Below are 12,577 nucleotides of genomic sequence, written 5' to 3'. Positions count from 1 at the left end.
GTGTGTTTTTTGTTTCTTTTTTTTCTTACTCATATATATAAACCAGAACATAATGCCTAAAGCTCTTCTGCTGTTTAATGCAGGCACCTCTGTGCATAGGAAAAGACATTTACAAAGCATTTTGAATTCAAGGTACTGATCTTCTCTAACCTTGTTCTGACATGATGATGGCAACAACTGGTGTATATATGAAATATTGACTGTTCTATTCTTTGTTCTTTATTTTTTTTAATGTAAAAGTAAAGTAACAGAAATGTGGAAAAAATGAATAAGATGGATTTGCTGACTGCTGGTCTGCCGAATAAATACCCACAGTGGATGCTTACACAAAACCAAGAGGGAGATCTGGGTGATAAAAAGGTATGTTACCACATTGGGGGAACTCATTTGGTTGCAGGCAGCCTAATAAACCAGCGTTGGACCACATGCTTTTAGTTAGATGTGTGGCTCTGGTACTTGTGAGTAATTACAGCTGTTTTGTCCTGTGAACTGTAATTAAATTTAGGTACTATTGTGTTTTTACCATTTGAATTAGCTTGTTAAAGTATTTTTTTTAAAATTTAAATATCATGTATCAACCAAAGGCTGTTGTTGTTATCTCTGGAGAAATTTCTTCCTGACAATTTTGACTTTCGGTGGCAAAACCAAACAAGTATAAGGGAGCTTTTAGTGCATTGCTCACCCAGTCCTGTGGGTTTCAGTCCAGCAAGGACTCTGGGATTTTTCATCTCTGTAATCTGAGAGCTCAAAACACAGTGGTCTCGAGTTCTAGCCTGGCAGAGGAATTTGTTCTGGTATGACCACCTGGCTTCCTCCTTTTGCTCATGTTCAGTATTTCAGAATGTTTCACGGCTCTGAAATATCAGAATAATTAACTGGTTGTCAAGATTGTTGATATTTCTGGTGTTCCAAGAATGTTTTGTCCTTAGATATTTTTTTCTGCACGTATGCACAGTTATAGTATAAAATTTCCCACTAGAAGGGACACCTCCCCATAACATTTTCAAACTGTGTTAGCAATTAGAAAACTAATTAATGAGAGAAAAGAAGACTCAGTTCAGCAGTTTTCCTTCTCTGAAGAGGGAGTAAAAAATCAGTGGTGTGGATATTAAAAAATGTCAATGAAAACCAACACAACTTTCATTTGCTGTCGTGCAGCCTGTGTGCTGTGGTACCAAACTTGAGGAAGGGTTTTGATTAAACTTTCACCCTTCATTAACCGGAGGAAATGTTTTGTTGTGCAAGCATAAAATCAGCAGAATCTCTGTTTCAGAATCTTCTTTTTCCAGGCAACTTATTGTTGCTTGAAACCATATGGAGACATGTTTTGTGTGAGGTGGCCTCTTTGGATTGACAAGATGGTGTCTCTCAAGTGTTATTGTGTGATACTTAACCATATTTGAAATTACTGGTGTTATAGCTAGCTTAAGTTTTTAACCAACCTGAAGGTTTGGCAGGTCAGCGTTATCAGTTTTGCAGTTCAAGTAAGTTTATTGGTCGGTAACCTTTAATAAATAAGCTTCTGAAAGGCAGGGGATAAAAATACTGATGGGAGTGTTACGTTTTACCTCATCCTGTGTGCTTAAGGCTTCCATTTGGAAACCAGGATGGAGGATTTGGCTCCTCTTAAATAATATGCATGGTTTTAAATCCATGGAGTTTACTTAGACCTAGCATAAAATCAGTTAGTTTGGAAAAGACCTTTAAGATTTTTGAATCCAACCATCTGAAGTTCCTCACACAACATATCTGGCAGGGTTAAGTGAGATGAGCTGACTGAAAAGTGGGACTGAGAAAGTGGGTAACTGAGCTACTGCTGTAACCAAGTAGAAGATCTGAGCCTAACCAGAACTGAATTACTTCAACAATGACTATAATTAAATTACTGTCCATTTTCTTATATTCTTCCCCCAGTTTCTGAGGTATGGAAGTGCTGCAGCATTAGAAGTAGTGTTGAGTGGTGTTGACACTGTCAAAAATTGATATTTGCCTTAACCTTGTCCTTGGAAACCTCTTTATTGGGAAGAATCCAAGTAAACTAAACGGAGGTAGAAGCTCTACTTGTGCAATTTCATTTCAAAGAAGCAAAGAAATCAGGGCATGAATCAGAATGATTTTTATAAAAGGGGGGGTTGTGCTAGTCTTGACCCTGCGTGTGGAGCATGTTTCTGCTGTGAGGTTTTGGTGAGCACCAGTGCCAGGCTCGCATGCAGCAGTTGTGGTGCTGACAGTGGCTGTGGTGAGGTTGGCTGTGGCCAGTAACCCAGCCTCTTCCCAATGTTATTTGACAGAAGCCTTCTGTTCAGAGGAGTGTTTTGGAAGATGGGTTGCCCTTCCTGGAGTTCTCTGGCTCTGTTGTTTACAGCTATGAAGCCAGTGACTGTTCCCTTATCTCAGAAGATATCAGGTAACAGCTCTTACTCTGATTTTCTTTTTTTTTTTTTTTTTAACTTTTCCCTTTCCAGAAAGGATTTGGTTCTTCCCTCAGTCTCCTCCTGGCAAATTGTGCGTTTGTGCACCCAGAGGCCAACAGTTCAACCAGAGAAAACATCTAATAGTGTTGGCTGTCTTCTTGTGTGGCAAATATGTCGTACTGTTTGTGAGTACAAACTGAGCCTATTTCTCATGATGGAGAGGTCCTTGGTTTGTCTAGATTGTGTGGTGGTTTAAAAAGACCTCTCTGTTGTGTTAGGCAGTTAATAGTTGCCCATTTGGTGGTCTTTTTATGTGAGACACCGTCGCTGAACTTTGCAGTCCCCTTAAGTAGCAGCAGTAAAGGCTCCATGCAGGTTCTTCAGCAGAATTTTCACCTCCTTACAGCCTTGATTTTTAAAATGTTTTCTGTTTCCTGTACATATGAAAGCAAAAGTGTCCTGGCTTTGATTCTCTTCATCATCTTTATGTAAAATAACTGAAGGATGATATTTTTAAATACTGGTAGAAGAAGAGATAAATGTGATGAACATCCATGTCTTTTCAGGCAGAGTTTATCAGATGGGGCTGCTGTTGGATTTGATATCGAATGGCCACCATCATATATTAAAGGAAAAATGGCAAAAATAGCTCTAATCCAGATCTGTGTAACTGAGGACAAGTGTTACTTGTTTCACATATCTTCAATGTCAGGTACTGTACTTCTGTTTTTATTATTAATTAGGGCATGAGCTGCCCTCGGTTTCATGTGGTTAAGTTTGAATTTAAGCCTTAAGCAGTAGCTGATAGTTCACAGTATGTTGGATAGTAAAACTCCATCCTTCTCCCCTTTCCCATCTATAATAAAGGGATTTATTGAGTATTGCCTACATGAATCAAGGGGATCTTGGCTCAAGCCTTGCCCTCTGTGCTGGCATACAGCTTTTTAGGTTTTGAACAGGGCCAGAGAATCTTACTTGATGATTATTTTTCTCTCTAGGAAAGACTATTTTAATTGGGTTTTAAAAATACAATTCCCTGCTCATGTAATGAGTTTTCTGTTTAGTGCCAAAATAAACAATGAACCTGAATTTAGCAGGCTATGTTTCTTTTTAATTTGGCTTCAATAACAAAACCCCTCAAATTATGGCTGTCTTGCTGTTTGTGCCTGATACCTGCATTTTGTGACATTGGTTTTCAGAAAGAGCGCAGGATACCTGGTGTGATGCAGCTGTGGGGAGAGAAGGGGGTGTGCTCAACAGTCTGAATTCATTACGGATGTGAATAAAAGCTTCTAAATAGGGAAAATAAGAGTGAGGGAAGGAGGCTGCAATTTTATAACATTTGGTTTGAATGCTAGATTGAAACTATGCCTGTGAGATGCCTCTGATTTCCCTGGGGTGTGCAAGCTGAGGTACGAGAGTGATAATTTTAATGTTGGTGTTCAATCCTCTGTCATTTATAGCAAATGGGGTGGAAAATTTAATTGCTGGAGGCTATTCAATCTGTGAGGCAGAAAGGTACAAGTGCACAAAAGAAAAAAGATTTTGAGGAAAGGAAGCTAAAGGAAGAAGTCATTAAGAGCTCAAATGTTTTAGATGCTAGAAGTGAAGGTGTTTTTGTGTTGATGCTGAGTACGGTTACACGTGGCCTACTGCATGTTACAGCCAAAGATGATGTTTCCTCCTGAGTGATTTCCAAAAATTTCTGTGTTTTCCCAATGGGAGAGGCACTTTGAGCTCAGTGAGATGTCAAACTTCTTGCAGGAACCACAGCCAATTTCTGCTGATTATGCAGAGTACATTTGATCTACAGAAATGTAGATGTTGGCAGAATTAGCCAGTTGGATGAGACATACCATTTTTGTTGCAATAAAAGTAATGCTTCCTTCTGCAGGAGGAAGAGTGTGGAGAGTTCTTTGGATTGTGTATAAATAATAAGGTTTACATGTTTATCAGGAAGATTCTTGATAATTTTCTGGTTTTTCTTTTTCCTTACAAACTTCTAAGAAAATGACCAGTTTCCCAGATTGTAGCCTCTGTATAGTCTTGAGCTTAGATCTTTTTAGTTCATATGGTCACTTACCTAGGAATGAGGTGGTAGCAATGGAGCACAAGTCCTCTACTGGGATGTTCCCATTCATGAAGGTTTTCATGAAGATATTATTGGATGAAAAATCCCTTGTTGAGTAAGTCAGCTGTTGATAGTTGCAAACATGTCCATATCGTGTCAGTGGTAGCAATGAAAGTGTGGCAACAGTTGTGTAAAAATAAAGTCCATTATGCAATAAGATGCTCTGAATTTTAAATGGGAACAAACACAGAGGGGAGAACAAGGCTGCTTTTCTTAGAGTGTGAAGTGTTTGTGGTTGTTTCCTCCTTTAGAAAACCAGATATGAAAGGTACATGTTTTTATTTTTTTTTCTCTTTCATCCACAATTGCTTGTGCCATTAATTTGGGATAAATCAAAACATAATACTTTGGTAATCCATGTACATCCTTGAATACTTTTTCTTACAAGACTGACTTGTCTGGGCTTGGCAGAGGATCCACTTGGCAAATTCTTTCTTCCAAATGCTGTTGTTGGCTCAGCCTGGCATTAGCATGGAATGTGTGCACAGAATCAGTTTTCCTGGTGATTTCCCCATTCTAATGGCCTAAACAGTTTCCCAGGAGTGTGAAACTGCAAAAAATGGATAGGAATGATGGGGAAAAGAGTGAAATAATATGGGATTTGCTTTCATGAGCATCTGCTTCTAAGAATTAAAATGCTTTCCAGTTTTTATGTGATTTAGCGATCAGTAAGATGAAATAAGGTGGTTTAATTTTTTTACCTGATTTGTTTTCAGATGCAGAATAAATTTGCGTATTTTAGGTATTTAATTCCTGCTTGTCTGCAGATGATACATTGCAACCAGTTGGTGTTTCCAGTCATTCCAGAGTACAGTTGCATAAAAAGAGCAACTTAGGGGGCTTTTCCTCTAAAAGCACAGGTTTTTGCAGATGGCCTTTGTGCTAGGATTTTGTCATTTCCATTAGACTCTCTGGCATCTTCCAGTACTTGGTTTCTCATGTTTGGGCTTAATCTGTTTTAGGTTTTCCCAAGGGACTCAAAAGGCTGCTCGAAGATGAAACAATTAAAAAGGTTGGCGTAGGAATTGAGGGAGATCAATGGAAGCTGATGAGTGACTTTGAAATCAAACTGAAGAGCTTTGTGGAGCTGGCTGACGTTGCTAATGAGAAAGTAAAACTTAAAACCTTTTTGTTGTGGGAGGGAATCTTGTTATTGTGCTGTACGAAAAGAGGCTCCCTTGTATTTGCAGGAGCTCAACTCTTAGAGCAAATGTATTATGTAGAATAAAGCAGAGACGTATTGTAACTTAAAGAAAAATAGTAAGAACTACTCTCAAGGAAGTCTGCCAAACTAAGTGCTGTCTTCCAGTGAGCCAGTTCTTTGTGAACGTTTGTCCCCTTTCAGGTCTGTTCACCTTTTGCATTTAGAAGGTATGGCTTATTGTTTCACCTGCATTTTGTTTACTTTTTAGTAATGAGAACTGCCAGATTGTGTCAAGCTGGGGTTCTTCTGGCAATGTTGTGCTTGGTCAAGCAATGCCTGGACCTTTAGAATAAGATACGGAAAATACTGTGGAGGCAGTGAAAGACTGATGGCCTTTAAGGTGGTCAGTCCTCCTGCCGTGGCTTGCTGGGTGGAAGCATCCAACGGTCTTCATTGAAGTTCTCCCTGCAGAGGTGTTTGCCACAGGATATGAAGCTGTAGAAATACCTTTGTTTCCATGACTCTGCTCTCACGTGGGTGCAGTTTCAAGCATGTTGCTTAGCCACTCTTTAGAAGTAGTGTTGCATTTTGTGCACCCTGATTTTCAGTACAGTGGGGTTTTGGTTAGATATCATTTGAGGTAGGTAGAACTGTGTCATCTTACTAGGGAGGAGAGTCAGAATTTCCTTACCTTCCAAATTGTTCTGCCATTCTTATTTTTAAAGTGTCCCTAAAAGCTTTTCTGTTTGCATATACAATGCTTTTCCTTACCTGTACTTCATCTCTCTGTGCACTTCTCTTTCCTTCTATGTGTTTTTTTTTTTTTTTTTTCGTTTGTTTGGTAGGATAATAGCAACAATTGTGGTTTCCTGGAGGAGGACAGATTTATGCCTAGAAACAACACTAACACCTTTCTTTGTCTTGTGCTTTATGTACCCAGTGTAATCAAACCACAGTGGGGGAAAGGGGAATGTGATGTGTCCTCAGCATTTGGGGCTGTGCTCTCTGCATCAGCTACCCTGAATTTTCAGTTCCTAGTAGGCTGGAAGTTGTACAAACTAAACTGTTTTGCTCAGCAACAGAAGGAGCTATTTCTTTTCAGACTTGGAGTTTCCTTCAGCTCACCCCATTTTTTATATTTTTAATCCCAGCATCCAACTCCAAGATAATTTGTTATGAAGATGAGCCATGTAATCTCTAATAGCAGTTTTAAAGTCTTTTGCTAAAGAGAAAGCAAACCAAAAATAAACTTGAAAGTAAAGCTTGAGAACAAAGAATAGGGTTATATATAACGGCACAATGCAAGGGTGAGGGCTGGGGGATCCTAAAATGAGCAATGGGAAGTTTTTTTTTATATGAGATTTGAGGGGATGAGCTGATAATGCTGCACTGCTACTGTTAGGCTCAACAGTTCTGCACATTTCCTGAGTGCTCAGAAGTTGAAACAGCCAAAGACTGTGCCCATGAGTTCTGGGCTCCGAAGGAAAATTTCCCAGGACAATAGGATGTAGAAACTGTAATTGACAAGCACAGTTACAAAATAAATTGAAAGCAGCAGTGTGGTGGGTTGGAGAGACTTGGGGTCTAGTCTTCCCAGCATGCTGAGTAGTGGTTAGTGTGGTCTGGAACTGTGCCCTTTCACTTGGTTTCAGGCTTGCTAAAGATGACAAAGACAGACTTTACAGGGAGACTTCGCTGTTCCTCTGTTTGTAGTCAATAAATTCCTGGTGTTTGATGTTGAGTTTTTCTAGTTAGAAAGGTAAATAATAGACAAATCCCAGTCCTGGAGGAGAATGGGGTTGCTGTTTAAGTCTACAGCTTTTATTTTATCAACCAAAAGACTACATTTTACAGTTATTTCCTATTTTTGGTGTCGTGACAATACCACCTCGCATTTTGTAGGCTCATCTGGCCCTTGTGCCATCTGTCCAGCTTGGCCATGTAGGCATGTCCTCTAACAACACATCTTCAGAGCAGGGAAGTACAGCTGTTGAATGGCCAAGTCGCCCTTTAATGCGTGAGCAGAATGAGGCCGGCAGAGCAGTCACTGCTTTGAGAAACTAGCTTGTTCCAACTAACCCACAGCTCTTTTGCTTCTGATGAGGGATTAAATATGCTTTGCTGATTCTAGTAGTGCATTCTGCCAGGTCCAATTGCATTCCCCTTTAAACAAGTCCTCTGTTCTTATTCTTTCTCCAGCTGAAGTGTAAGGAGATATGGAGTCTAAATGGTCTGGTGAAACACCTTTTTGGCAAGCAGCTTTTGAAGGATAAGTCCATCCGTTGTAGTAACTGGGAAGAGTTTCCACTCAACGAGGCACAAAAATTGTACGCAGCTACAGATGCCTATGTATGTACAAGAAATCATCATTCCACCTGTACCAGTAATTCAACTCCAATGTGCTGTTAGCTGCTGGTTTTAATGCCTTTCTGCTTCACAACATAATAGAGGAAGAACCTGGGGTCTACTGTGGATATGGGATGCTTATAGGTGGAAATACCACTAAGTAGGTTGCTGTCTGATTCCTTGTCTGGCTTAAGTTTTTAAACCATTTGGAGTTCATAATATCTTCTGCAGAAGATGGTACTGCTTGCACCTGACTCTAACCTGTCTGCTTTCTGAGATCCCTTGAAGAAGATATTGTGGTGAACATATCATGTAGAAAATCAAATGTTAATGGAAGAAAGAAACCCCATTCCACAGCAGCCTTAAGCCTCCCATGAGGTTCTTACCTTTTAAATGTTTCATGGTGTTTCAAGTTTGGCTTTTTTTACTGAAGTCTTTTCAGGAAGTACAGCTCTGCTGTGCTCTGAACCTGGTGAGTAATGTGGGCATCAAGAGGTATGCCTGAGGAGTGCCTGTTCATTTGGACTCACTTGAATTTATCACCTTGGGGAAGTGAGTTTTGATGGAGCGCTCATGTGTTTTTTCTCTCTGTATGTACTAAGCCTAAATTCTTGCAGGGTGATTATTCCACGTAAGTGTGAGATGGCTGTGATTGTTTAAGTACAATAATTGCTGACAAAAGTGAAGAGTGGGTAATTATTTTTGGTTTCCTTGTCTGCAGGTATTCATTGTAGCTTGTTAGCACTTCTGGATGTGTGTTCTGCTGGGGTTTTTGGTCATCTTTCTAAAGCTTTTTATGAACTAAAATCCTGCTAAATATGTGAGAGAAAATCAGTAAGCATCTTTGAGACAAGACAACCTTCTCCAACAGCTAGTACAACAGACCCGCTGTATAGATTACAAGGAAGAGTAATTTAGTTGCATATGAGTTTCAGTAGCTCTATATAAGTCTCTGCTTTTTCACCACTTTGAAAAGAGCATAGTTTTCTTGCAGTTTTGAAGGGATTTACAAATATGCTAGCAGATGCTGCCTGCTTCCTGGGAGAAGGCAGCATTTTTATGGGCAGCAAAAGAAAATTTCCTCAGGCTTTTTCCTGGGGTGAGGTTAGACAGAAGAAGGGAAGTGGGGTAGTAGTCTTGGTTTTCTTCTGTGACTCAGGAAACATTATGTATTTTCTAGTTTAATTAAATATTAAACTGTGGAGGGTTTAGCACCTGTAAAGACCCAAATCAGTAAGGAAAGGAGTTCAATTTTTGGTGCCTGCTGCAGCTACTGTAGCCAGCTTTTTCCAGGCAATGCCTCTTTCTCGCTATTCTCTGCTCACCTGGCCTGGCTTTTGGAGCCTCACAGGAATATATGAGGGAGTAACTTGTTTCTTTCTCTTTCCTCTTTGAGATGCTTTGCTTAACATGTGTAGCCTAATTAGCACATCCCTAGCTTTAGGCTGTGTTTTCCTGTTAGAACTTATTATTCATACCAAGGGAAATATAAAGCACACAGAATCTATCTTAGTAGATTCATAGCTATTATCTTGGAGCGCTACATAAAATCTGAATGAGGTGGAGCAGATGGTGGGGCTGGGAGCAGAGTGCTTGGAGCTTCCTATGTGCAGCTAACTTTATAAGGTCATACATGGTAACCACGCTGGCATCTAGGTAGCCGCTACAGTGTGGGCCCCAAGTCATGAGTTTGCCTTTTATGAAGCATTCTGTCAAATACTAACCTGGTTGTAATGAACAATGCTGGGAGGCAGACCATTAACCCTTGTACAGCCTGCGCCAACAACTCAGTATTTGGTGTTCACAATGTATTCATGTCATGGTCTCCATTAAATCTTGGGGTTGTTTTTTTGGTCTCTATGCTGTTGTTTCTCTGGAGAGTACTGAATACTATTTTTTTGCCTTTCTTTTGCAGGCTGGCTTCATCATTTATCAAAAACTGAAAAACATGAATAACAGTGACCGGAAATCTTGTGTAAGAAGAGGTAAATTATACATTCAAGCATAATGAAATTACTCAATGTGCAATTGAATATTCCATTTCCCAACAGATTTATTTTTTTTTAATAGAATCTTTGTGTCAGGGTTGTCTGGCTTGCTGGTCATTAGAGGTTGCTTCCAGAGGAGAGAAGATGCTAAGGGCTTTTAGCTGACCTTGTTTACCGTGCTGTGTAACTCTTTTCCATAGTGATGTAGGCGTGCAGTCATAGGTATGTTGTTTGTTTCTGCTGTTTATGGTTTTTTTCTGCTGTCATTCCAGTTTGTTCATGGAAACACTTCAGTGAGTTAATTTCAATTCTGATGCAGGGACAAAAATCTAGTTTTAAGACCACAAAAAAAAATGTTATGAAGTAATGGTTTTCTTGAGGTGTATAAATAGGACTTGAATTTTTTAGAGTGGCTTAGTATTATTTTCTCGATTAGAGAAGTGATTCTAAAAATCTGGTTTTTTTTCAGTTCTCTATCTCATGAAGAAAATTTAGTATTGCGCGTAGCTTAAGGTTGAAAAAGGGGGAGGTTGATTTCTTGTAGTGGCTTAATATTACTTTTCTGTCGAGGGCAGAAGTGGCAGTACTATCCTCTTAATATAAGGTGCAGTTTTTTGGCTTGATTTAGTCAGTGTACCTTTGCTAGCAGCTCTTTTCTGGGAGCTGGAGGGTATATTGGGCAAGGATCACTTCGTCATGGTCCTGTTGTGTATCATTTTTCCCTGAGCACATGTAAGAGGTCACTGGAGGAGATGCAATGCTTAAGTCCACACGAGCTTGACCTGATTCTGTATACTTGATTTTTAAGCACTGGAAAATGCTGTCTTATCAGCTGTAGATGTTGTAGAATGCAGTTACTTGAATGGAACTTAATTTCAAATGGATGTTAGACCTCAATGCCTGTGAAATAACTCTGATGGTGCTTCTAATAGATAACGTGTTGTCAGAGGGTGTGAAGAGGCGCTTGACTTCACTAGCTGAAGAGATAATGGACCTGGCTTCTCGCATCCCTGACTCTTCTGGGCAACGTGAAAATTTCCAGAGGTTAGCTTTTTGCCAGCTTGTCTATACTTTACCTGTAAGATCAGTGTTTTGTACTTGATCCTGACGTCCCATGTCACAAAATGTGTGTGTTAACTGCTGCCTCTGGTACCTGTGCATCCTTTTCCAAGAAAAGAAAACACAGGACACGGGATGGGCAAATTTTGTCTTTATATGTAGGAGCATGGGTTTTCACGGGTCTAATTGCCATGGATTTGATGCTGAACTTTGAATCTGTTTCTTCTCATTGAAATGCTCAGCAAGACCTTTTGTAAATATTTGGGATTCTTGCGTGACTAATTATGAGAAGTCTGGAGACTTGATACAGTTGTGAGGCCAATACCACAAACAGTGGTTTTGGAGAATCTTTCATTGGTTTTCTTCAGTGTAAAGAAGCTTAATTTTCTTCTTGCAGAAGTGGAATGCCAGTTGCTTATGAGTGATAAGCTATTACATGAAATTTTGGACAAACTATCTGGAGAAATAGACTACTTTAGAATCCTGCTTGTGGCTAAATGTAGTGACTGCCTTTATCATTTTGGGTTAACTTTCCTGTTTTACCTTCCAGGGCTGCAGAAATACTAGCTGAGTTATCAGAGAATGTAAATGCTTTAAGAAGCATGCTGGTTGGTTCAGGTTCCCCTTGTGCACTGGAGATGAGCTGTGGCACAACTCCAACAAATCTTGAAGCTGAGTCAGCAAACGTTGAAGCACAGAATGTTGAAATGCCTGAATTTGCTAAACAACTCAAAGGTGACTTCAACATCTGTTCTGATGCTACACTAGCTGGCCTCTGGGACAGAGGTGGTAATGAAGAGGAGGCAGAGAGAGGTAATGCTGTGCAAGATGGAGCTGCAGCAGCCAGCTCTGAGGACAACAACAGAGATGACTTCATGTCCCTAGACATTACTAAGGAAGAACTTCATATCTTGGAACGTGAGGCTGCAAAAGAATTGGTCAACAGAGATGCGCCTGAGGTAATAAGAAAACCCTTCATTAGTCATGGACAGTCAGCAGAGGCAGTGCTGTCATCCTTGATTTCCCCAGGATTTAATAAAAGTTCTATTCCTGAGGGAATATTAATGTGGGCTAGAAGAAGGGCTCAGAGTCTGGAAATGTTTGTGAAGGTAGTCAGTCACTGAGCTGCTCTTCAGTCATGTGGCTGGAAGGATTAGTACTGACTACAGAAGCTCTAAGTAGTCCCATCAGTTTTCCTCTTTCATTTGCTTATGTTATAAAATCTTTTTTTTTTTCAGTATTGGGGCAAATTCTGGATTAGAGCATCTCCACCTTGGTCATGAAAAGAACCCAGATCTTTTTGGAGGGGATCTGTAAAAAGCAGACCCTCTAATAACTCCAGAGTGTGGATTGATGCCTCTTAAATCAGATCATAATTTCTTTATGTTCCAAGTGTTTCACACATCTGGTGATACTACTGGTTTTGTCTCTTATTACAGGGCTTTGTTCTGTTCTAATGTTTCTTTCAGATGTTTTTTAATGGGCAGGCATCAGA

At 39.9% G+C, this 12,577-nt stretch overlaps 1 protein-coding gene across 1 annotated transcript in view; it reads left to right on the top strand.

The window, feature by feature from the left end:
* Window positions 1-264: 264 nt before the first annotated feature.
* Window positions 265-12,577, top strand: part of WRN (Werner syndrome, RecQ helicase-like) — a gene marked incomplete at its 3' end in the record, with an annotated part of 39,147 nt that continues 26,834 nt past the window's right edge. The window contains exons 1-8 of the mRNA XM_008935501.1: window positions 265-360; window positions 2,292-2,407; window positions 2,981-3,126; window positions 5,508-5,656; window positions 7,889-8,038; window positions 9,951-10,020; window positions 10,956-11,067; window positions 11,633-12,041. Of these exons, the coding sequence (XP_008933749.1) occupies window positions 265-360; window positions 2,292-2,407; window positions 2,981-3,126; window positions 5,508-5,656; window positions 7,889-8,038; window positions 9,951-10,020; window positions 10,956-11,067; window positions 11,633-12,041 (1,248 nt within the window). The remainder of the gene's footprint in view (window positions 361-2,291; window positions 2,408-2,980; window positions 3,127-5,507; window positions 5,657-7,888; window positions 8,039-9,950; window positions 10,021-10,955; window positions 11,068-11,632; window positions 12,042-12,577) is intronic.

The sequence above is a fragment of the Merops nubicus genome, unplaced genomic scaffold (assembly GCF_000691845.1).
Source record: "Merops nubicus isolate BGI_N331 unplaced genomic scaffold, ASM69184v1 scaffold47570, whole genome shotgun sequence".
Classification (NCBI taxonomy): domain Eukaryota; kingdom Metazoa; phylum Chordata; class Aves; order Coraciiformes; family Meropidae; genus Merops; species Merops nubicus.
The sequence above is the reverse complement of the archived record's forward strand: the minus strand, read 5'-3'. Positions and strand labels throughout refer to the sequence as shown.